The sequence below is a fragment of the Ipomoea nil genome, unplaced genomic scaffold (assembly GCF_001879475.1).
Source record: "Ipomoea nil cultivar Tokyo-kokei standard unplaced genomic scaffold, Asagao_1.1 scaffold3169, whole genome shotgun sequence".
Lineage (NCBI taxonomy): Eukaryota > Viridiplantae > Streptophyta > Magnoliopsida > Solanales > Convolvulaceae > Ipomoea > Ipomoea nil.
The window spans coordinates 2,430,621-2,456,202 of NW_017619597.1; the positions used below are offsets into that span (position 1 = coordinate 2,430,621).

Consider the following 25,582-nt stretch of genomic DNA (forward strand, 5'->3'; position numbering starts at 1 on the left):
CGGCAATGTGCCTACATCCACGGGAGTGAAACAATACTTATATTCATAGTGATGGTGATAATGGTGACACACAACCCTTTAGGGATACAACCAATATATTTATAGGCATCCAATCCCTATACAATAGGTCTACCCGTTTCACTCCTACTCCTAGTATGAGACAAACATTTATTCCTAATCCATATATGAGACAAACTCAACAATCTCCACCTTGGCGAATATGTTCTTTAGGAGAAAAGATAACTCAACAAATCTCCACCTTGACGAATATGCTCTTTAGGAGAAAAGACTTATCTCACCATCTCCACCTTCACATATATGCCCTTTAGGAGAAAAGACTATCTCCACCTTGGCGAATATGTCCTTTAGGAGAAAAAGATAACTCAACAAATCTCCACCTTCGCAAATACGTCCCTTAGGAGAAAAGACCTATCTCAACATCTCCACCTTCACAATTATGCCCCTTAGGAGAAAAAGACTTATCTCACATATACACATGGGTAGGAACAACCATGCTCATCCCAACTAGCCAGCCACATGCACCACGCAGCATCAAACGTTTCCCAGTGCATGTACACGAACCGCTTCGTCACAAGCCATTCGCCCTCAGCCGTCGACTTGTTATACCAGCCGCGACTCATGCTAACTGCCCGTTTAGCTGACCTTCTGCATCTGGCCCATACCAGGTCCATGTCCCCTCCTGGTATCCACGCTGCCCCTAACACAACAGCGCCCCTGCAAAGTCACACTAAACCTGTGTGCCTTGCCCAATGCTCCACTAACCAGCAATTGCCACTGGTCAGCAACACGCACCACGCATCATCAAACGTTTCCCCGTGCATGTTCACGAACTGCTTCATCGCAAGCAATCCGTCACACCAAGCCATATTAGCCCAGCACATACCAGTCGTGACTCACGCCAAGCCTGGCCCATACCAGCTGTGACTCATGACAAGCCCAGCCCATACCGATACCAGGTCCACGACCCCTCCTGGTATCCGCGCTGCCCAACACTACAACGCCCCTCACCACCTTCTCATCTAGCATCTAGAAACGCCCAACAAGTCCAAACAATGTTCGAACTTGTTACTAGTTACCGCTAGAACATCACCTTCACTATAATAAGATTCATCAGCATGTACCACGTCCGTAGCTTCCTGCTTCTTCAACTCCTTCCAATCAGCCTCTTCCAGATTTGCTGGATTTTCCACCCTCAAGGTTTTCAGAAGGCCCTGATATGCCAACAAATCCTTTACCCTAGACCGCCATAACCCAAAATTCTCTATACTATCAAACTTTGATACCTCGAATTTTGTACTTGAACTAGCCATCTCAACTATGCTCTGATACCAATTTGTTGAGATTAACAAGAACAATAAACAATAATAATGGCAGAAAGGTAAGGAAGACAAGATTTACGTAGTTCGGCAAAATGCCTACATCCACAGGAGTGAAACGGATAGACCCTTTGTACAGGGATTAGATGCCTATAAATATATTGGTTGTATCCCTAAAGGGTAGTGTCACCACTATCACCATCACTATGAATAATAAGAGAATCGTTTCACTCCCGTGGATGTAGGCATTTTGCCGAACCACGTAAATATTGTCTTCCTTACCTTTCTGCCATTATTATTGTTTCTTGTTCTTGTTAATCTCAACAAATCCGGAATAAGTGTTTGTCTCATACTAGGAGTAGGAGTGAAACGGGTAGACTTATTGTATAGGGATTGGATGCCTATAAATATATTGGTTGTATCCCTAAAGGGTTGTGTGTCACCATTATCACCATCACTATAAATATAAGTATTGTTTCACTCCCGTGGATGTAAGCACATTGCCGAACCACGTAAATCTTGCCTCCTTTACCCTTTCTGCCATTATTATTATTGCTTTATTGTTCTGGTTAATCTCAACAATACATCTCTTCATTTACTTTGTAAATTAAATTGCTTAATAATAAAATTTTTCCTATAATTATTATTATCTTCTTCCAATTAAATTATTCCATATAGAGTTTGCATGTACATAATAGAATCTACTTGTGTTCTAAATGGCATGCATGGGGATGCTAGTATAGCTCTTGTGTTTAGCCAAAATTGGGTAGATGGAAAGTGCAGTCTTCTAACGCATCTCCATGTCCAAAAATAGTAATTATACTATTTGTCATTATATTGAATCGATTGAGTATGTTCACCATCTTCATTAATCATTATTGCTCATTCTCACAAGTTAGTACATACATGCCCAAAAGTAATTGTGTAAGCACATCAAACTACTCCTAAACTTTCAGTTTCGATTTACTCCTAAATTCTCTATTTTGATTTACGATGGTTTGAATTTGATTCAACTATTGCCAAATCGATTTCAAATTCAAGTAGTTTAAGTAATAAATCAAGTAGAATTCAAACGTTATAGTATATTGGTATTTATATATTAGAAAAACATTAATAATAAATATGTATTATATTATTAAATTATGTTAGGACAATCCTCATTGATGGTTCTTTTTAGTGTAATTTTTTAGAGTGAGAAAATCCCGTGCTTCCTACTAATATGGGTATGTGCACAATTTTTGAAATTGGATAAACGCACCTCACTTATTGCAACTCGTGCGTCCAATTGCATACGCCCAGTGGGTGCATAAGATGGTAACCTAACTTTTTTTTTTCCCTTTCTAATTGTACATATTTTGCTTATTTTATGATTTAATTATACTTTAAATTCAGTGATTCAATTGCACAAAAGTGATAAATTTAGTGATGTATTTAACACTTTTCTTTTTAAAAACTATAACTTGATTGAGCACGAACTTCGAGCTTCGAATTTTGATTACTCAAATTCTCACACCCCAACCAAAAGTTAGTATTATGTGTTTAATTCATTTTATTTCGAACGGCACTGTCACGGGTGGAATTTCCTGTCAAATCGGCTAATAATCCATTTTGCACTTTTTGCTTGTTTGAATATTTTCTTTTAAATTTACTTTATACTTTTTAGGCTAGATGGAATATTTGGACATTATTTTATATTATTTATAATAGTTGTATAGAGTCCAAGAATCTTGTGAAGCAACCTGAACATGCCCATCACGAATAATTGGCACATAACTTATTACATAAATTATTTCGACCTTAATTATTAAAATGAACAACAAACTACGGAGTAGTAATTAATAATTTATTTGTCTAATTTTACCTTTCATGTTTACTATTTTACTATTCATTCATTGACAAAGTAAATTATGGAGTATTTTTTTATTTGTTAATTTTTAAGTACCTTAGTATCTATAAATTTATTTATTTTTGTATGTTTAATAATATTTTAATGTATTTTTTAAATATATAAAATTTATATAATAAGATTAAATTTAATATTATGAAAAAATTAAATTGTAAATAATTACAGTTAAATCTTGTTAACCGAATCAAATATATAAAATGAGATGGAGGGGGTAGAAGTTTAGTTAACTCATGACCTTATGTAAAAATCATATTTTACCCTCTTAGTCAACCCTTTTAAGACATCAGTGAGAGGGTCTGCAATCGTTGTGCTGTGCAACCGTATGCACTATGCATGGTGCACACGGTTGCGAACGACGCCGTTTCACTATTGTGGAGTAACGGTGCCGTTAGTGGCACCATTTAACTCCACCAATCTTTTTTTTTTTTAAACTCCAAATGACGGGACGAGATTTCCATCATTTTCGGTGTGGATATATATAGTTCACTAATTCTGGGTATATAGTTCATTAATTCTGGATACATAGTTCACTAATTTTGGATATATAATTCATTAATTCTAGATATATAATTCACTAATTCTGAATTTATAGTTCATTCATTCTGAATACACAGACCAAGCGAACTGCCATAAGCCAAAACAAAGTACCAATAACCTGTGTGGATATATAGTTCACTAATTCTGGATATATAGTTCATTAATTCTGAATATATAATTCATTAATTCTGGATATATAGCACAACATAATGCCGTTAACAGCAATCGAAAATGAATTTTTTTTAAGTCAAACATGTCATTTTTAATCAAAATGACGCCTTTTTACAACCGCGGTTGCACGTCATAATTTGCGGAGGGTCTGTTGGTAAATTTATAAGGCACTATAAATTTTAGTTTTACCTAATAACAAATATAATGAAATGTTGAAACAGCTAAACAAGCCCACTTAAATTTTGGGCTCACATTATTTTGCGCTGGAGCCCAATTACTAAATAAAATGGAAAAGTTGGGCCGTTTGTGAAATAGAGATGGAATTTAGGCCTAGCCCACTGTAGATTGGTCCAGCTCATTGCAATCGTTATACCCTACTCTGTGCGCCGCGCGCCTCCCAAAACGACGTCGTTTTGGGGCTGTTTTGGGAGGCACGGTAGGAAGTTGTTGGGATTATGTGTATTTGTTCATACAGTTATGTGTATTGGTTCATACAGTTATGTACATTTTTTATACAATTATGTACATTCTTTTTATACAATTATGTACATCCGAATTAGAAAATTTGTGTGTATTATGTTAATAGTTGATGTGTATTATGTTAAAAGTTTATGTTTATTATGTATTATGTTAGATTATGTGTATTATCTTTTAAAAAGAGTATGTATATTTTGTTATATAATTATGTACATTCATGTATACAATTATGTGTATTCTAGTATAACATTATGTACATTCTTGAACAACGGGTTTTTTTTTTTAAAGAAAAAACTGCTGCCATTCACTGGGGCGGGAATTTTTTTTTAAAAAAAAAAAATTAAAACAACATCGTTTTGCATTTGGACGCATAGTGCAACGCGCGCTGTGGTGTAGGATATAAATTGCCAGCTCATTGTATTCTCTGGTAGGTTGGGCCTAGCCTACTGTAGATTGGTCCAAGTAGAATTTGCTACAATAGAATGCCTATTTCGCGGCAGTACAATGGCTACACAGCTGCGCAGACCATGAGTAAAATGTACATTTTTAATATATTAAAAATACATTATTTAAATGTACAAACAATGTTTGATAGTATATAAAATAATGTACTAAATATACATTGTTTGATAGTTTACATAATAATGTACTTTCAGTACTTAAATAATGTATATTAAAAATAACGTACTTTATGTACACAAATAATATATATATATATATATATATATATATATATATATATATATATATATGTATGTATGTATGTATGTATGTATATATGTATGTATGTATGTATGTATGTATGTATTTATTTATTTATTTATTTATTTGTAATACATACAACTGTGTAGATCATAGTCTATAGAATAATGGTCCACTCAAATTAGAGCAAGGCTTTATTTGAAAAGCATGGACAAATACTAACCAACGTTCTAGCAAATCTCACTATGGAAAAGTAAGAATTTTTTTAAAGAACATACGACTTTACGGTGCATCATTTTAATATTTAAGGTACGTCATTTTAATATTTAAGGTACGTCATTTTTAACACGAAAGATGCATCATTTTAACACTTAAGAGCACCATTTTAACACTTAAGGTGCATCATTTTAACACTTAAGGTGCGTCATTTTAATTTAAAACTTAAGTTGCGTCATTATTAACACTGAAGATGTGCTATTTTAACACTTAAGGTGCATCATTTTAACACTTAAGGTGCGCCAATTCAACACTAAAAGTGCGTTAAGGTACATCAGTTCAACAATGATATGAGGAGAATCAAGGAATGTATTTAAAAAAAAAAAAAAGAATTCATTGATTTGAGTTGTTGGTCTAGATTTGATCAAGAATTTATATCTCACCCCATATTTCATCTTGAAAACTCTTCGCACTTGATCTCTTTCCTATATATATATATATATATATATATATATATATATATATACACACCCACACAATTTGACGGTATAAATAGCTAGAATAAAGTTAATTTTGTGAAAAATGCGTAAACAGTGTTATCAAGTGGTTATATCGTGAAAATTATAGTGAAATGGAGGCTCCACGAGGGTTACCACTTTAACCACTCGACACGGTTAATTGGTTCAATGAAATTCACCGCATATAGCCATCCTCAATCATTTCTTCTTTATTCCCGTGATAATTAACGTCAACTTTCAAGTCTAATCTTCGACGGCTAACCTTTCTCCTCACAATTTTTTATTGAGTTAATTCCAGTAATGGTCCTCCGACTATATTGATTTTTCAAAATTAGTCCTTGACTTTTAATTTGGACACTTTAGGTCCTTTGACTTTCAATTTCTTTCCAATTGAGGTCCTTTCGTCAGAATACGGTTAATTGAATTTTAAATGAAGGGGTAAACTCATCATTTCACCTGCCTATGTATTATTCTTAGTATTTCTCCATTGTATACGCGATATAAATGAAGATAATCTTAGTCGAAACCCTAAAATGTTCCTCGTCGTTCCCCAATTGCTGACTACTCGTGTGTGCGTTCCTCTATTATTGAAATGCTTACAAGGTATAACAGCGAAATACGAAGGGAGAAATACGAAGAATAATACATAGGAAGGTGAAAGGACGAGTTTACCCCTTCATTTAAAGTCTAATGAACCGTATTCTAATGAAGGGACCTCAATTGGAAAGAAATTGAAAGTCAAGGGACCTAAAGTATCCAAATTAAAAGTCAGGGATTAATTTTGGAAAATCACTATAGTCGGAGGACCATTACTGGAATTAACTCATTTTTTATTATTCACAAATCATTAATTTTTTGATCGCAATTCCTTCTGGTCGCGACGCGTGTAACACAGTCCAAAAATTTCAACTTCACTCTCAAAATCAACTAACCACAACTCTTATCATTTTTCACCGCTCTAATACAAAGCACCAATTTTTTTAAAATCTCACTCACACTCTCTCTATATAAGAAATAGTCATATCAGAACAAACTTTAACGAAAAAAATAAAAATAAATCTTAGCCTTATATTTAGAAAAATTATACGGTCTTAATGAAATTTTAAAAAAAATATGGTGACAAATTTTTACTTTTTTTTAATGTGATATGCATGATCCATTCAATTTTTATAGATGTAAAATTAAGATTTGTTCAAGTGAGGATGGTATTCCACATGATAAGTGTGGACAATTTTAGGCCATACAATTATATTGATCTACGGTTATGAATGCACAGATTTGGTGATTGATTATTGTGGGAGATATTTTAAACTTACCCCATCCCCATGCATGCACGTATACTAGTAGTAGTGAAGCCGTGGGCGGGTGAGCAGTGATATGGGTGGACCACAGCCCCCAGTTTAGAAACTGCCACGCATATGCATCGCTGCAAACGCTAGATTCTTCTTATCCCATTATAAAACATCAAAATAATATTATTATCAAGCTAAGAATGTTAACAATAAAATGTATTTAAGAGGATAACTAAGAAGTTATTGAAATTTCTCAGATTTTTTGGATGAGGGAGGAGGAAAAGGAGAAATAAAACAATAATTAAAAATTCTCTGTGAAATGTCAAGCACCTTGTGTTCAGATGACATGTAATAATTTCTTTCATATAGGAAGTTATGAAATCGAGCTTCACTGGAAGCATTGTTGACTCTTTGTGCTTCATTATAAAGTCAGTAGCATTCAAAGAAAAAATCTCTGTAAAATGGAAAACATCTTTCATTTTTTTTTTCTTTCCTCAACGGCTAAAAAAAACTTATATTTCTATTATTTTTTCTCTCTCTCTTATCTTCTCTTATCTCTACCTCACCAAAAATGTACCCAAATCAACTATTGAGAATGCTCTAATGCAAAAATAACCATAATTATTTAAGTTTCGATTTTAAATCAACAATTTCATATCATAGTTACAAGGAACCAAAATCAAAACCTTTATTAAATAGAAAAGGTTCATCTGGTTTGAACCTTTTTATTTTCTTTCTAAAATTTTAATTTCTACTTTCAAGAGTTTTATTTTAAACCAATTTTATGATTAAACATTTAGTTATAAAACAACCTTGAGGGAAAGGTCAATTTTAATTTAACTTTTGGGAAAAATTTGTGTCATACTGTCTCACGGATAAGCATGATCACGATTTAGTTCGAACAGAACCGTGCACTGTCGAATCGGAACCAAATCGTCCGTACAGTTCTGATTAAGGTTCTTGTAATAAAGGAATCGGAACCGCCGATTTCGGTTCGGAACCGGACGGTTCCGGTTCCAAACCAAAAAAAAAAAAAAAAAAATTGAAGTTGAAATTTGAAAACTAGGCCAGCAGGCCACTGGCCGCTATTGGCCTAGCATGGCCATGGACCAAAAATTAAAAATCATAGGTTTTTTTTTTTTTTTTTTTTTTTAATCCGGTTAGAACCGCCGGTTCTAACCGAAATCGTCGGTTCATGAACTGTAATCGAAACGTTACTATAAGGTTCCGGTTTGGTTTGGCCATTTGCGGAACCAGAATCAGCGGTTACCCCTACTTACGGATCCTTGTCCATGAAACGAGTCCGGTCAATATGAAAGATAATACTTATATTAACAAATTTAATACTAAATCAGGAATAAATGTTTATTACTTATATGGAGAAATGTAATACTTTTGAAGTTGATGTAAAAGTATTACATTTTCCTTTATAAGTAACAAACACTTGCCAACATTACTTATGATGAGGACATGAGACCCCGGGGGGGTGGGGGGTGGGGGGATTTTATTGGGAAAGTGTTGTCCCAATATTATTATTACTCAACAGTTTGACAAATTATTATCCCGCTTGTCAACGGTCGACATATTATTATTTCACTTCTCAAGGCTCGACATATTTTTATCTCTCTTCTCAGCGGTTAACATATTTCTACCTCACTTCTTAGCGGTCAACATATTATCATCCTGCTTCTCAGCGGTTGACATGTTATTATCCCGCTTCTCAGCGGTTGACATATTTCTATCCTACATCTCAGCGGTCGACGTACTTCTGTCATGCTTCTCAATGGTCGACATATTTCTATCACGCTTGTCAGCGGTCAACATATCTTATTCCGCTTCACAACAGTTGATGCATTTAAATCCTGCATCTCAGTGGTTGGTATATTCCGCTTCTTAGTGGACCGCTAATTTACCCTTCTGGGGGAGGCGTCTTAGTGAGTCCGCGCGAAGGGAATGCGAGTATGCAACAAGTATCTCTTCCTTTTTTTTTTTTTTTTTTCTTGCAGGGTATGACTCTATGAGTGAGAGCTAAAAAAAGTCCCGACGAATAGCATGCAGGGAAGGCTGTAGGGACTGACCCCCAAGCTATCTGAAAGAGAGAAGGACTTTTTAGACCCGGAGTCGAGATTGTCAAGACGCGTAGAAGGTCAAAAGTGTCTAGAGTCGAGAAGGTCAAAGCCCATAGAAGGTCGAGAGTGTCTATACTTTCTTTGCTCATCAAAGACAACCAAAGAAAGTGGGGGACTTATGATGAGGACATGGGACCCCGGGGCCTATTTTATTGAGAAAGTATTGGCTCAAACGAGGTGTTCATTTTTATTGCTAAGGAAATAATGAAGCTTGGAGCAAAATAATATTAGAGCTACTACCCGGGGGTATCGGAACCACAACTTCCCACTTAACAACACAAATACCAACCACCCAAGCCACTCAAAATTTCATGTACAAGAAAGTAAGATGCTCTATTTACCCGTGTGAAGATTGTTGGCATCCAGGTAGTGAGAGACACCTGTGTGGCCAAGAATGAAAGCAATTTGGTGCCGTACATTTGTCAAGTATCTAGAGACGCCTCTATACTGCCTCTCCTTAAGACATCACCCTTGGATCATAATAACCTCCACAAATCAATAAGGACTTTCTTGTAATTTCACCTCAAGCCATAACCGCTCCTCTTAGAAATGTCTTCCAATAGGCTTTAAAATTTCGCTTCTGATGGATTACTTGATCAATCAGGTCTTCAAACTTCAAACTTCAGACTAACTCTGATCTACAACATATTCTAATTTGTCATAATAATAATGTCAATTACATGGTGAAGTTTTAACTAACTAATCAAAACACTAACAGATTTCAAATCGTAATCAAAACTATACAGACAATTTTTCGAACCATAATCGAAACTGTACTGATGGTTCTAATTATGATTAGGGTTTTTAGCTTAAATTTAAATTTAACTGTGATTATCTCTAATTCAATGTTGTTAAGAAAAAAAAAAAAAAAAAAAAAAACATAACTTTATAAGATAGTACAAAATACAAATAAGGTTGACGAGGTTACTGGTAAAATTGAAAGGTTACTTATGGAGATGTGTGATGTGTGGGTAGAGAGTGAAAAAGAAAACCGTGAGCAGGCTGGGCATTCTAGGAAAAAGTGAAAAACAGACAAAAGCCGGAAAGAGGGCTTTATGTAAACCTGGGGGCGGCTTCAACCTAGCTTGCATCTAAGTTCTGCCCCCAGAATTTCTGTTCCAACTTCCAAACCTCTTTCTGTGGTCTCCAGGATATACACTATACAGAACACTACACCATTAATGACCAATCACATTTTAACAATCAATAAATTAGATGCATGCGACAACACCCATCATGGACTGACACGTATTATTATTATTATTATTATTATTATTATTATTATTATTATTATTATTATTTTGAAGATCGAGTATTAATTAAGTATGGACCAAACAAGAAAAGATTGAAAATGGATTAGTGACCACACACTATTCTGACATTATATTGTTTTCAGGATTATTCAACCTTGCATATATTGACGTTTTGAATTGACGTTAAGAGTCTTGAGTGTAAGAGCATCCACTATATTGGATAATTTCAAGTTATTTTAGAATGTATTCTTTCCAAACAAGGAGCAAAGCTAATTTAGGAAGGAAATAATTAAAAAAGAACTCTCCCACAAGGGTTGGAGTAATTCAGAATTGGTGGGACCCACCAATATTCACACCAATGGTGACAGTCACGCGTGGCTGTCATTCGCCCAATGGGTGCATGTAGTGAGGCGCGCCTGACAATCATAATATATATATATATATATATATATATATATATATATATATATATATATATATATATATTATTTAAAATTGATTTTTTTTTCTCCCCCTCTCACATTCTCTTTCTTAATCACACTTACATTCTCCCCACATTCTTCCCAACTAACTAATAATGTTCTCTAAGTAGTATTGTGTTGAATTTTGTATGTGTTAATGGAAATTGAACTAGTGATCTCAACACAAGTATTTAAGTAACCCATTATATTGGTGTCGTGAAAGTTAAGGTATAACAATTTAAGTGAGAATATCGACTAGTTTCATTCTAAAGACAATTGTTTGTGCTCTGCTAGCAAAGGTTAATCAAGGAAGCTCATGTCATCGTGGCGTGAGATAAAGACCAACCGCTTTGTTTGGTAAAAAATTGGTCTATAGGTTAATTTTGGTTTATTTGACCACTATTAATTGTTTAATTTAGTTAAAGTATCAATATAAATGTTTGGTTAATTAGCTTTTTGCAACTTCAAAAGATTAAAATTCAAAAAGCTACTCCAAGCAACTTTTTCAATTAGTTTTTTGAGAAAAGAAATTATACCAAGCAACTATCAGCTAACAGCTAATTTACCAAACACTTTTCTGCAATCAGCTAATATCATCAACTATTTATACCCTCTAATTAACACAATCAGTTAACAGCTAACAGCCATTTTACCAAACAGGAATTGACTCACTTAGCTCAACTAACGACTTTACTCATTTCAGGATAGTTATACTCACAATATTGTTTCAATATCCAAAAACAAGACCAATGTATAATAATTCCAATAATATGCATATACTTTTTTTCAAATAAGAAATTAAACTTAGTGATAGTGTTTTGAAAAAAGGATGAAAAATTGCTTGGAGGTTGGTAAAAAAAAAAAAAAAAAAACACGCAATTACCACATAATTAATATGACTAATTAATAAATGGAGTATGTCTATTAGTTTCGTAGGTAATTAGGTATCCTAAGCAATCGTTATGCTGTGCATCCGTATGCACCATGCATGGTGCATACGGATGCCAAAACGACGTCGTTTTATTAAAAAAACGCGCGTCTCCCCTTTAAAAAAAATTCAGGTTCGATTCCCAGCAACAACATTATATTGTTCATTCATTCTGCAATTTTAGTTCATAGATTATGGAATTATAGTTCATTGATTATGGAATTATAGTTCATCGATTATGGAATTGTAGTTCATCGATTCTGAAATTTTAGTTTATAAATTATGGAATTTTAATTCATTCATTCTGGAATTTTTAGTTCATAGATTAGATTATGGAATTATAGTTAATCGATTATGGAATTATAGTTCATCGATTATGGAATTTTAGTTCATATGTTGTTGCTGGGAATCGAACCTGATTTTTTTTAAAGGGGAAACGCGCATTTTATTAAAACGACGTCGTTTTTGCATCCGTATGCACCATGCATGGTGCATACAAATGCACAGCATAATTTGCAAATTAAACTTAGTGATAGTGTTTTGAAAAAAAGATGAAAAATTGCTTGGAGGTTGGTAAAAAAAAAAAAAAAAAAAACGCAATTACCACATAATTAATATGACTAATTAATAAATGGAGTATGTCTATTAGTTTCGTAGGTAATTAGGTATCCTAAGTGCACTTAATATATTGTAAGCATAGACGGAGCCAAAAGGGCAAGGGGGTCAGCTGCCCTTCACCCCACCCCACCTCATACATAATTTTTGTATGTATATATGTATATATAGTACATTTTTTAGTAGTAATATATAAAAACTGTTAATTATTAATAAAAAATGAGTTAGATTAGTTGGTAGAGCATACATTTGGTGATAATAAAGGTTAGGGATTTGAATCTTATAGTTGTTAATATATTTTTATAGTTTTTTTTTTTTTGGCTCTTTCCCTATGATTTTAACACAGTCACGTTTTAATAGTTTTTTTAATATTTGATACATACATACATACATACATATATATATATATATATATATATATATATATATATATATATATATATATATTCAAATTATTTTATCAAATTAATTATGTTTCATATTTTGTTATGAATATTATTATAAAGTTTCGATGTGTTTTATTTTTCGCCTATATCCAACAATATTTACACCTATATTTCTTAGGTAATTTATTTATTTATTTTTAAATATCTCTTTTATTTTAATGTTTTGCATTTCCTGAAAAAAATTTATGAATTTATTTTTATTTCACCCCCTCAACAGAATTCCTGACTCCGTCCCTGATTGTAAGGTTACCCTAAGCAACGACACTTAAAAAGTTTCAACAATATAATATATTATATTGTTTGGGAGTATCATTTTCTATTTATTAAGGCGTTAATATGTTGGGGTGTCGCAGCCAATCCATGTGGTTATGTTCATGTATCACGAAACACTGATTACCTTTATATATATATATATATATATATATATATATATATATATATAGTAACAAAATTGACGCAATTTTTGTTGCTAAAAAAATAAAATTCCACATAATTTTTCTTCCAATTTACCCCAAAACCCAAGGAGTTCTACTGTTCTACTAGGCATATACTCTCTCACTTAAGTGTGAGATCATCTCACGTATATGTTTAGGTGAGGCAGATTGGGTTGGATATAGTTAATATACAAAGAGTTAATTCCAGCAATAGTCCTCCGACTATAGTGATTTTTCAAAATTAGTCCTCAATTTTTAATTTGGACACTTTAGGTCCCTTGACTTTCAATTTATTTCCAATTGAGGTCCTTTCGTTAGAATACGGTTCATTAGACTTTAAATGAAGGGGTAAACTCGTCCTTTCACATGCCTATGTATTATTCTTCGTATTTCTCCCTTCGTATTTCGCTGTTATACCTTGTAAACATCTCAATAATAGAGAAACGCACACACGAGTAGTCAGCAAATGGAGAACGACGAGGAACATTTTAGGGTTTCGACTAAGATTATCTTCATATATATCGCGTATACAATGGAGAAATACTAAGAATAATACATAGGCAGGTGAAATGATGAGTTTACCCCTTCATTTAAAATTCAATTAACCGTATTCTGACGAAAGGACCTCAATTGAAAAGAAATTGAAAGTCAAGGGACCTAAAGTGTCCAAATTAAAAGTCAAGGACTAATTTTGGAAAATCAATATAGTCAGAGGACCATTGTTGGAATTAACTCATATACAAATATAATACTTATACTGAAAAATGTAATATTAATTAAGAATAAAGTGTTTGTTAATTATAAGAAAATACGTAATACTTTTGATGACAAATATAATATTTTTATATTTTGATATAAAAGTTTTATTTTTTATCAAAAATATTATATTTTTACTTATAAATAATGTTAGCAAGTGTTTGTTACTTATAAATAAAAAATGTAATACTATTACATGAGTATTACATTTTTTCATATAAATAATAAATATTTTATTCATGATTTAGTATTATATTTGTGTGTATAAGTATTACATTTTATCATTGACTCGATCTGCCTCACGAAAAAGGATATGTAAGTCGGTCTCACATAAGTTTTTAGCATAAGAGCATCCCCAATAGGAGGATTATTCACAATTATTTAGGAATAAATGCCAACATAGAAGAAAGAGAAACAAGTAAGAGAAGATGAAAGTTAGTCCTGCAAATATAGGGTTCTTTGCAGAAAGTGAGACCAGCCACAAATAAATGACAGCTGCACTGAAATTCCGTGAGAGCCACAGTTGCACATGAATTGCATGCACAAACTGTGCGCGTTTATGACATCATTTACGAAATTTTTTATTTTTAAAAACAGATTTTTTTTTTTCTCTTTCCTAATCACACTTACAAAAACTCATCAAAATTTTTTTATAAAAAAACTCAACTAATAAGGATGTCCTGATTTTTACTCAATGATATGACAAATAATGATAGGATATTTTTATCCCTAAAAAAATATCTACAACAAAAATTTGTGAAATGAGTGGGATCCAGTATTTTCCAAATCCAATAGTATATGCTCTGACTTTTCAAGCATCCAATCAAACTGAAGGCTGGCAAAACAAGAAGAGTGTTTATACGGAGTACAAAATCAAAAAAGTTAACTCCGACACTAATCATAATTTCGTTTTCTTTTTTGGTTCGAATAAAATCAGATTTATAAAGTTTCAAAGACTTATCGGTTATCATTTCCCAATCTAAACACGGAAGATCGGTTCGTGAGGGTCGCAAGTGATTAATTTATTACGGAGTATAAAATAGTTTTAAGAGAAAAATTAAAAAGAAGCTGTAAATATTAGCTGAAATTAAAATTGTCATCCAGAAGAGACCGAAGAATAATCATGTTAAAAATTGAATTATCGTCCAGTAACTGCGGCTATGCTTTTCTGCATATATAACGAAGGGATCTGTTCTAACTTCTAATCTATATTTAGAATAGCTAGGAAAATGAAAATATATCCAGCTACCAGCACTGATCGGTCTCCCAATTCCGGCGAGTGTAGCCGGTGAATCTCGACATTTTTTCCGGCGCCGAAGAAGTACAAATGCCGGAGTGCTGCACTTTGACACTCCGCCTCCGACGGAAGAGGCGCCGGTCATAGTCGGCGCGTTTCTCGGGATCCGATAGAGTGGAGTACGCCGTATGAATTTTCATGAACTCGTTGGCCGACGATTCCTTCTGACCAGTCCCCGCCACGTCGGGATGGCAAGCTCGAGCAAGTCTCCGATACGCCGCCTTGATCTCCTCGCTCGTCGCGCCAACCGGAATTCCGAGCAAATCGTAAAACGACGACGTTGGAGAAGGAGAGGTCAACTTCGGAGGCGACGAAAACGAGGCAGTAGTTGTTTCTGTTTCGAATTCAGCATAGGTAGCAGTGGCGGACGCGGCGACGCCTGGAAAACTTGATGGCCGGAATTTGACTGACGACGGTGAAGCAGAGCTCTCCGACGAGAAAAAAGACGTTTGTGTAGGCGAAGGAAGAAGAGAATTGTAGGGAGCGGAAAATGAAGCCATTGATAAGCTTTGGAATTTAAACCAATCAGAGATGTGTAGTGGGACTGGGAGTCAAAGAGTAAAGAGAATGGTGTATATATAGAGAATTGACGACAAAGGAGGGAGGGGTTTAACTGTGGTTAACGGAGTTAGCTTTTTAACGGTAGCGGGCAGGGGCTTCTATCAGTATTGGCTTTATTATGTAGGGAATGCTTATCCCTTGTGCCTGGCCAGTTGGGAACTGGCTATACTTAAAGATATGGTACAAAATTCACAATATAAGACACATATACATATTATATATTTATTTAATTTTTAAATATATTTTAGGTACATAATTTGTATTTATAAACACAGAATTTTACAATACAAGACATAATAAATTTATAACATAAAACATAATTATTAATTTATTTTAAGCACAAAATTCATATTCTTAAAGTACATAATTTTATAACACAAGACATAAAAACTTACAACATAAAATATATACAGACATCAGGGTGCACATTGCACTGTAAATCTTAGTCCGTGGTATAAGGATTGCTGGCGACCAGGTCACACTGGATGGCCAACCAAAGTACAATTGAATTAATTTCATTTCTTTTATTTATTTATATAAATACCAGTATACTCCGGGCGGAGCCACTATGAAGGGCAATAATAACCACGTCCGAACTCAACTCAATAATAACCAAATCAAATTTAAATATTCATCCAATCAAACCTACGTAGTTTGATTTGTTTACACCTGTCCAACTAGTAGGTATTTTAATCAATCACTAACCGAGTTAGAGTGCGATGTGGCTATAAAAAAAAGTAGCGTAGACATGCATGTTAAAAACCTAAATATCTAACCTAATTTCTATTTAAGGGGTCCAAATTAAGTGAGGATATAGCAACGACGGTGGAAATTGCCCCAGCATAAATGGAAGGAAGGCCTTACTACATACATCTCTTACCGCACGTGTGGTTCAAGTTATACAATATAACTAAAGGAATGTGACATTCCTAAATTTACATTCTTACGTTTGGTTCATGTTATCTTACTTTTCCAAGGGAATATAATATTCCTAAAGGAATGCAACATACCCTCTACATAGGATTTTGAAGGGAATGTGATTCCGTTACATTTCTTAAGATATCCAAGATTACCATACATATTTAAACATTTTACCCTTTTAATTATTATTATTATTATTATTATTATTATTATTATTATTATTATTATAAAAAATATATTTTATGCAGACTTATTATATGCATCATTTTTAATTATTTTTCTAATTATATATTTTATTTTATTTATTATTACGTTATATTAACTTATAAAATAATTTTGTTTCACAAGTTAGGTTAGTTAATTATTTTTAAATCATGTAATTATATATGATACCATTATCTTATTTATTTATTTATTTTAATTTAAAAATTTATTGAAATACACAAAAATATGTTAAGGGTATTAAAATAAAAATACTAATTATAACATAAAAGATAACCCCTAAATCAAACAGGTTTATATTACATACCTCAATACCTCAATTTTAACCAAACACATGAATCTAACATTCTTTAAGGTAATCTAATATTCCATGAACCAAACAGCACCTTAATGTATTAATATAATTACTCAAAAGTCTCAAATATGCTTACGAACATAAGTTGCACATTCTTATAATTAGAAATGCACTCTAAATCTGCAAAAAGACATATTCCTCTCCTCTGTACATCACCATCTGTGCTACTAACTATATCCGTGGCTACTAAAAAAAAATTAAAAAAAAAAAAAAGAAGCTCTAATGAGATTAAAAAAAAATCCGTATCCACATGTTATTTTTTGACAAAAATAAATACCAGTCCCCATCAGCTCAAAAAAAAAAATAATAATAATAATAAAATCAGTCTCCATCGGTAGAACAAAGAATCGTCATATACGGCCCCAATTAACAAATTTATATATTCACATAATGTGACACTCTGTAAATTAAGCATTTTCATCACATCAGATTGTTTGTGACGAGACATGGGTTTCTATAACATTTAACTAAGTTTTTTAAAATTGTGGGGACCAAGTTTCTTACAACTACACACAAAATAAAGAGTTAGACTTGAGAATGTTTGATAAATAGCTGTTAGCTGATTGTGTTAGTAGGTTTAATTAATTGATAGCATTAGCTAATTGTAGAAAGATGTTTGATAAATTAACTGTTAGCTAATTACATGCAAAATAACTTTCTCAAAAAGCTTATCGAAAAAGCTGTTTTGAGCATCTTCTTGAATTTTAGGGTTTTGGAGCAATAAACTGTTACAACAAACTTATTAATCAAACACTTATATTAGTTGTTTAACCAAATCAAACAGCTAATAGTAGTCAAATAAGTCAAAATTAACTGATAAGCTACCTATGTTACCAAACATGACCATAATATGATGTTCTTGAAAAGCTTTGACTTTTAAATTTTCAATTAGTACCAGGGGGTACAGATAAAGTATTAGGCTACTTGCCAAGTAAATGAGCTTTGTCACACTTCCTCTAATCATCGTTTCCTTGTATCCAAGGGTCACGCACTAAGCCACTAAACGGTAAACTTTGTTTAAATAATTATCTTCACGTACCTATCAAGGAACAGCTCTTAATCAAAGTGGGCACACTTATTGAATCCTTATCCAATATCATCAGCTAGAAGTTGAGACCAATAAGAAAACTTCAAAAAACAATGCTATAAATCTGGACCTAAGTGCTAGTGTGACCACTTGTTCCCAAAGGTTCCGTTTCGATTTGGTTAAGAAACCTTCCAAATCGAAGGACAGGACTTGCAAAATATGTGAAGACTAACGCTTGCCAATTTGATGATTTAACATCTCTAAAAAAACAATAAATGTAGACCATCCCTGTCTCTTTAAAAACATAAATCAACGGAGTTCTTGCAAAGATATATCTTTCCACTAACTGCCACAAGGGATTTCACATCCTTGGAATCATAGTGGTCACTAGGATGAAGACCTCTCAACGCCAAGTGCACCACTTGATTATATTAAGAGATAAAAATCCATTTGGTCCATCATTTTTGGAGGTAGCACTGTTATTGTAAAGAAAAATGGAAATAACACTAAAAAGGTAATAATGTAAAAACTCTTTTAAGAATCTTTTTTAAGGTGCAAACTTCCTAGTTATTTATCTAGATTTTGTCATCGATAAAAAAAAGAATGCAAATTGTATCTCTGGAGTCTGGACTTGAAAAAGTAATTTTACAAATTGGATAATTTCTCAAGGAGCATTTACATTTTAAACCAAGTCTAAACAACTTAGGTAGAGATCTAGTGGAATTAGCACTTCTGAAACTTAGTCACTGGTTAGCCAATGTTCACAATTAAATACACTTGGATTGCAGTTTTAGTGTTTCAAAGGTAGATCTGGTCACATACTATTACAATTGTAAAACTAAAAGCTGCACAGACCAACTTTTTTATCAGGCATTTTATCAGACTAATCCTCAAAGCAAACATCATCTCTTGAGTCCTTAAGGATTAATGAGCTTTGTCTACATGCCCTTGTTGGTAAGATCAATCAATTGAATATATATCCTTTAGTTGTTCAAACTTCAAAGTTCTCAATATCCATTACCTTCATAACAAATTAACTTTCTTTAGGCATACAACTAAAGGTTTTTCCTTACATCAAGCTCAGGTATTTCTCTAAAATGAGCCCGTTTTGACAAAATACGAATTCAATCACAGAAACTTGCCTTAAGGCTAATATATGGGGTTAGAAAATATTTACAAAAAATGCAAATGGCAATTAGCTATAGAAAAGGTAGATACATGAAGAAAAACATTAATAAAACTCAAAGAGGGGTGTTGCTATAGAGTCTAGAGAGAAGATTTCTTAATTTTACTGACCTGAAATTTGAAGGCACTACGTTTAGATGCCTTTCATGGTCGTTTGTCTCGTATGGAAGCAAATACTGCTAGTTTTTGCCCTTGGGTTTTGAAGCAGCCCACTTAAAGTAACCACAATTTGCTTCAGGGTTAGATGCAGGTCCCTTATAAAAGGAAACCAGAATTTTTTAGAATATAGGAGAAAAAATTATAGATATAACATAAATGACTAAATGACAATGTGTGTCATTGTGTTTGCATGTAACTTGAAAGCCTGCTTAATTACTCATTCATAAAGGAAAGACAAGAACTATGAGACTCAATTGAGCATCCATAACATAGTGTGTGTGAAGGGTGAAGAGAATTGGATGGTGTGTTTAAAGAATTGGATGCTCAACATTTGTCAAGCACAAACCAAGAATTCCAAATGTTCCACTCCCATACAAGATGTTCCTATGATAAGTTATGGAAACAATTATAATCCTAATATAAGAACAAGTACACTACAGTGAAGTATAGGAGATAGACAGTGAAAATAAATGGCCATACCTCAGCACGAGCGCAGACATAAAACCTGCGTCCCAAATTGGGGCCTGGTTTCTTAACAAGCCTAGAAACGCAAGGCTCCTTATGGCCCCTACAAAGTGGTACACTATTCTGCATAAATTGTTGAATCCTCTGCCACTCCTGCAATGCATCAGCCCTCTTCTCTTTGTCTGAAGAGTTGCATGCATCTAGCATACCTACCTCCTGAGCAGATGCATTCTCTGTGTTACGGTTACCATTTTCAGCAGCATTATCACCATATAAATTTGAAAGGGAATTAGACATATCCTTCTGATTATGCTTGTTGACCACACAATTGTTATCTAAAGTTTCACTTTCACTTGAAGCTTTCTGGAAGAATGACTTTAGTGTGAGCTGAGACCCCCGACTGTCTCGTGCTCTTTTCTTGCTTTCTGAGCAAGGCAATAAATTAGCAGTGCTTCCTAAACTATGCATTGCCATGTGAGAATCTTTACTTGAGGAGCACTCATAGCTCTCCTCTAATCTTGATATGGGACTATCCTGTGGAATACTTGGATCAATAATACTTTCATCTGGTGATGAAGTGGGTCCACCATTAATTTCAGTTCGATTGGATGATTCCCTTTTCATTAACATTGACACTGCATATAAAGCAGAGTTTAAAAAAAAAAATTAAAAATTAATGCATAAGTTAAAATGAATCCCATACTACACCTTGACTATACAAATTTACAAATTACAACTTGAGATGCAGTCAATTAAACAACAATTCTGTTAAAGGCACAAGAGGGAATACACACATCGTATAGGATATTCACACCAAATACCTGAGGAGAACTTCACATTCCCATTTAGTACTAGTGAAAAAAAGCTATTTAAAAACCAGAATTAGCTACTTGCTAAGTGCACATTTTCAAGTTTACATCACCTTTGAAAAGAAATCAACAATTTGTTCAACTATTCAAACAACAAGATAAACTGAAGATTTACTGCCCTTATTTACCAAAATTGCTGTAACATTCTGAGAAGACAAATGGTAAACTATTGCCATGAGTAACTAAAGTCACAAATGACAAATCAAGTCAAAATGAAAATGGGGACTTAAAACTTGAATAATAGAACGTGTTCATAATTGAGGTAACAAGAAATGCGCACCAAGAGTTTGCTGATACCCAGAGACCTGTGGATGGTATCTGGTAGATAATGAGGGAGTGCTGTGCTGTAATACTTCTGGGATTCCCATTAATGTCATATAAACAGGAGCATGATCAGAACCTTCTAACTTGATACTTCTTCCTCCTTTCCATCTGCAGATACAGAATAGTGTAAGTGGACTTATTGCTTCCTCTCTGTATAAATATGGCAGTTTATGTCAAAATCCCAGATGGAAAGTTGAATACATCAGTACTGTTTATTATGCTGAACTGCTGAAGCATATAAGCTTGTGATTTTCATTCTATTAAAGCTATCTTTGGGAAATTAAAAAAGGTGGCAGCCTGGCAGCAATAACTTGTCTCAAAAGACGCAGCCAGGGCAATGAGTTGGATAATAAATCATACAGATTATAATTTTACTTGGACCCCCTCCTGTTTGAAGAATTACACCTAAAACATCAATCAACACTAAAAAAACAAGTTTTTTTTTTTTTTTTTTTTTTCTATTTTGGCATTTTGCATTTTTCCCAATCATTTTTAATAAGTGGGAATGAAAATTTTAGCAGTATGATGGGAAATAGATATGTAGTATTATGTACTATGGACTAAAGTGAAATAGAAAATGATACTCAGGGATTCAGGCATAATTTCTAAAAATAAGAGGGTTCCAGTTACTAGCTTAAATCTCAGAGTAAGTGAAATTATCTCTGTAAATTATATTATGCATACTATAACACACAGAGTATTACCCTTAGGGCTCGTTTGGTTCGCGGAAAATATTTTAAGGGAATTGGAATTGAAATTCCATGGAAAAACAATTACTAGAAAGATGAATTTCATTGTTTGGTTGGTAGAAAAAGAATTACTGGGAATACTAATTCTATTGTTTGGTTAGATTTAGAATTGTAAGGAATAATGAGTATAAAGACCTATATGCCCCTACAAATTAATAAGAGTAATATAATTAAGAAAGAAAACAAGGGTAAAATAGTCATACCATATCACTTTTTCTTCCCATCTTCCATGGAAAACAAAATCCTTGGTCCAACCAAGGATTTTGTTTCCTCAAATTTGAGGAATTCATTTTCCAATGGAAAATGAATTCCATGAACCAAACACCAAAAAACAACATTTTCCTCCACTTTAAGGAAAATATTTTCCTTTGGAAAACATTTTCTATGAACCAAACATCCCCTTAATCTTTTATTTGAATTCATAAAGGAAATAGAGGAACCGGGATTCAATGTTTATTATCTAATCAAGATCATCAACTGGAGTGCTTTTTGGATGCTATGTGACGTGCAGAAAGTTATCTGACATTTTTCATTAGTGATCCTAGCTTCTCAGCATAAATGCATGTTGAGCTACTTCCAAGAGACATACTGCACAACATGAACATAGACACATCTAATCCACATACCATTCATTTTTTGTAAGGGCATTTTCATGCAAATCCATAGCTAATCATATGGTCATCGTCTAGACATAATTACAATTTACCTTGGTGTATTTCCAGGTTTCCACCTTCGGAATTGCACCAGTATGTCACAGTCTTTAACATGGCAAGTTACAAAGTCATGGCCTTGATTGTGCTCTTCATGTAAACATAACCCTGCAGTAAGTATATGGTCAATCCTTGACCCATAATTAAATTCCTCAGCACCAGTACTAGTTGACCAACATGTATAGGCTTCTCTTCTGCAAAGACATCCCAGAACAAGATAAATTGAATATGAAATAATCACTTGAACTGAACCATAGACCCATGAAGTTTCTTCCGAGTATAATAGAAAATTAGTTAAAACACAATTAATAGGTCTATGCCTTTTCCCTTGTCACTTGAAGACACTAAAGGCAAAGGAGTAAGCTACCAACCTATCAGGAAATTTTGTTCTGAATACATCCAAGAAACTCCCACCACTTTGCACCAATAAAGATCTAAACCATTTTCTAAACCTGCTTTACAGTAATCAACAAATCACAAGGAATAAGAGAACTACAATTTTTATTAAGATAACAAAGTCAATAAACTAAATGGGCATAAAATTCAAATAACAGCTCACTCATTCTTCTCAAAATCGGGTCCTGCATCACAACGATCAATAGAAGCAGGAGCAATATTAAGATCCCCAACAACAACTATCCTCCGTCCTTGACGTAGTAGACAATCCCACCTTCTCTAAAACAAATTATATTCAAAGAAGACTACATGGTCAAAAGCTGCAAAGCTCAAATTCTAAAGACCAAGAAGCCAAATACCCAAGTAAGATTGAATAACCTCTAATATCTTGAAAAATATAAGCTTAAATTGGATTCTTTCGGAATCATCAGAACCAGCCCTGGGACCATATATATTGAAAAGAACTGTCAATTCCAAACAACCATATGTTAAAAAGCAGTAAATAAGTTCCAGTGCATTGTGAAGGTAGATGTGAATATTCAGCAAGACATTAGAATCATAAAATATCAGTACTTTCAAATATTGAACCATAACAAAGATAAGACTGCTAGATGAGATCCCATTGAAATGCTAGATGCCACTAGATGACAAATCCTTGCATATCAAATAGTGCATGTTACCTACCAAAATGCCCATGATCTGTGATTATACAACGCCCCTCACTATCGACTTTAAGAAGTTCATCCCTAGAAAATCCCTCAAGGCCTTGTGCAATCAGAGAACTGTTATCTTTTCTAGATCCACATCCCTGAGAAGCCTTAAGAAGTCCTGTAAATCCCTCCTCTGCACCAATGGGTAAGGCCACTTCATTGCTCGAAATTGCAGATTTTACACGGCAAAATGTAGCAACACCTGCTTAAACCATTACAATAACAAACTTACTCATCTATGTTGTGCTACTTAGGAAGAGCTCCTGATTAGGAATTTTGACCATTGTCTGAATAATCCATAACCAACTCACATTATTCCTGTGTTATCAGCTTAAATAAGCTTTTTTTTTTTTTTTTTTTTTTAAATCTTATAAAAAATTTATGATCTTCTTTTGAGAATAATCTTTGTGAAACCTGTAAAAAGTATATTATCTAGTTTATGATCTAAAATAATCTAGTTAAATACAGATTGACAAATACTACCATCAATATATTCTGTCTGACTTGCATAGCAACCTAAAAACCTTAGAAGCTTCAATTTCAACAGCAATTTGAGCTTAATAAACTACTTAATGATTGTTCAATACAGTGATCGGTTTACATGCCAACAGCAAATGGTCTATAAGCTAATCTCTTTTAAAGGCGCAAAATCGCATAACCAGTGAAGTCTAGCACAAAATTTGAAAGATGAACAATGTAAAATTGAAGAAACGGAATGAAATTTAGGCAAATGGTGAATATAGACGAGGAAGGGAGCTAGAGGTGGAAAAAACAAACCGGAATAGCCAGCGGAGCGGCCCTTATCGGAAGTGCGAGTGCAAGAGAAGAAGGACTCGTAGCCTTCAGCCCTAACCAAGTCGGCTCGCAGGTCTTGTCTCGATAGTTTCGTCTCCTGGAAGCAGATGATATCAGCGTCGAGCGAATCGAGAAGGCCGGGAAGAGAACCGAACTGTGAGACTCGAGGCCTTAGGCCGTTCACGTTGTACGTCACTATCTTCATTCATTCATTCATTCGGAGTTCCAGCAGCAACGCAGTGCTGAGTCCACTCGCTAACTCGTTTCGTTTTTGCCACTGCGCTCAAATCCTTCCTTCACTTTTTCCGGGAAGCAAATTCCAGGTTGTGGTAAAGGGTCAAATAGACCTTTCAAATATTCCAAAATCAATATTTAAGCTCTAAAACTTTGAACTTGAAAAGAAAATGAAATAATGTCATTTTTACAAAGTTACTTTCATGTTAAATGAGTAATGGTTGATTTGGTACACTACATGGCATTAACATATAATTTTTTTAAATTTATAAACTAAAACCAAAAATAAAATATAAGGCATAGGTGTTTAGCTAAAGAGATCATATTCCGATTTCATCTTTTCCTTCTTTAGATGATTTTTTTAAATTAATTTGTAATAATTTCTCCTTCTCATCCTCGTCCGTCTTGGAGATGAGAAGGTTGGT

At 33.6% G+C, this 25,582-nt stretch overlaps 2 protein-coding genes across 3 annotated transcripts; both read right to left on the reverse strand.

Moving 5' to 3' along the window:
• Positions 1-15,285: 15,285 nt before the first annotated feature.
• On the reverse strand, positions 15,286-16,022 carry LOC109167703 (chaperone protein dnaJ 11, chloroplastic-like). The gene has a single exon (XM_019316794.1). It carries the CDS (start codon positions 15,973-15,975, stop codon positions 15,424-15,426), a length of 552 nt encoding a protein of 183 aa, XP_019172339.1. The 5' UTR covers positions 15,976-16,022; the 3' UTR covers positions 15,286-15,423.
• A 3,259-nt stretch (positions 16,023-19,281) lies between these two features.
• Positions 19,282-25,180, reverse strand: LOC109167702 (DNA-(apurinic or apyrimidinic site) lyase 2). 2 transcript variants are annotated; one of them, XM_019316793.1, is made up of 11 exons: positions 24,906-25,174; positions 24,241-24,330; positions 24,103-24,115; positions 23,797-23,857; positions 23,582-23,697; positions 23,394-23,474; positions 23,019-23,216; positions 21,520-21,671; positions 20,386-21,005; positions 19,858-20,000; positions 19,282-19,582 (listed from the first exon to the last, which is right to left on the reverse strand). In XM_019316793.1, exons 1-10 carry the CDS (start codon positions 25,126-25,128, stop codon positions 19,926-19,928), a joined length of 1,629 nt encoding a protein of 542 aa, XP_019172338.1. In that variant the 5' UTR covers positions 25,129-25,174; the 3' UTR covers positions 19,282-19,582; positions 19,858-19,925. The 2 variants fall into 2 exon arrangements, with proteins under 2 accessions (XP_019172338.1, XP_019172337.1); XM_019316792.1 differs by having other exon boundaries at positions 23,797-23,882; positions 24,103-24,330; positions 24,906-25,180.
• Between the last annotated feature and the right edge of the window lie 402 nt (positions 25,181-25,582).

What these genes read in the sequence shown, in the direction of transcription:
- LOC109167703 (XM_019316794.1), bottom strand. Translation starts at nt 15,975, where the DNA reads ATGGCTTCATTTTCCGCTCCCTACAATTCTCTTCTTCCTTCGCCTACA.
- LOC109167702 (XM_019316792.1), bottom strand. Translation starts at nt 25,128, where the DNA reads ATGAAGATAGTGACGTACAACGTGAACGGCCTAAGGCCTCGAGTCTCA. An exon ending in CCGCTCCGCTGGCTATTCCG is followed by an intron (nt 24,331 to 24,905) that starts GTTTGTTTTTTC and finishes TGGTTTAAGCAG; the next exon opens with GTGTTGCTACATTTTGCCGT. An exon ending in CCCGATTTTGAGAAGAATGA is followed by an intron (nt 23,475 to 23,581) that starts GTGAGCTGTTAT and finishes ACTGTAAAGCAG; the next exon opens with GTTTAGAAAATGGTTTAGAT.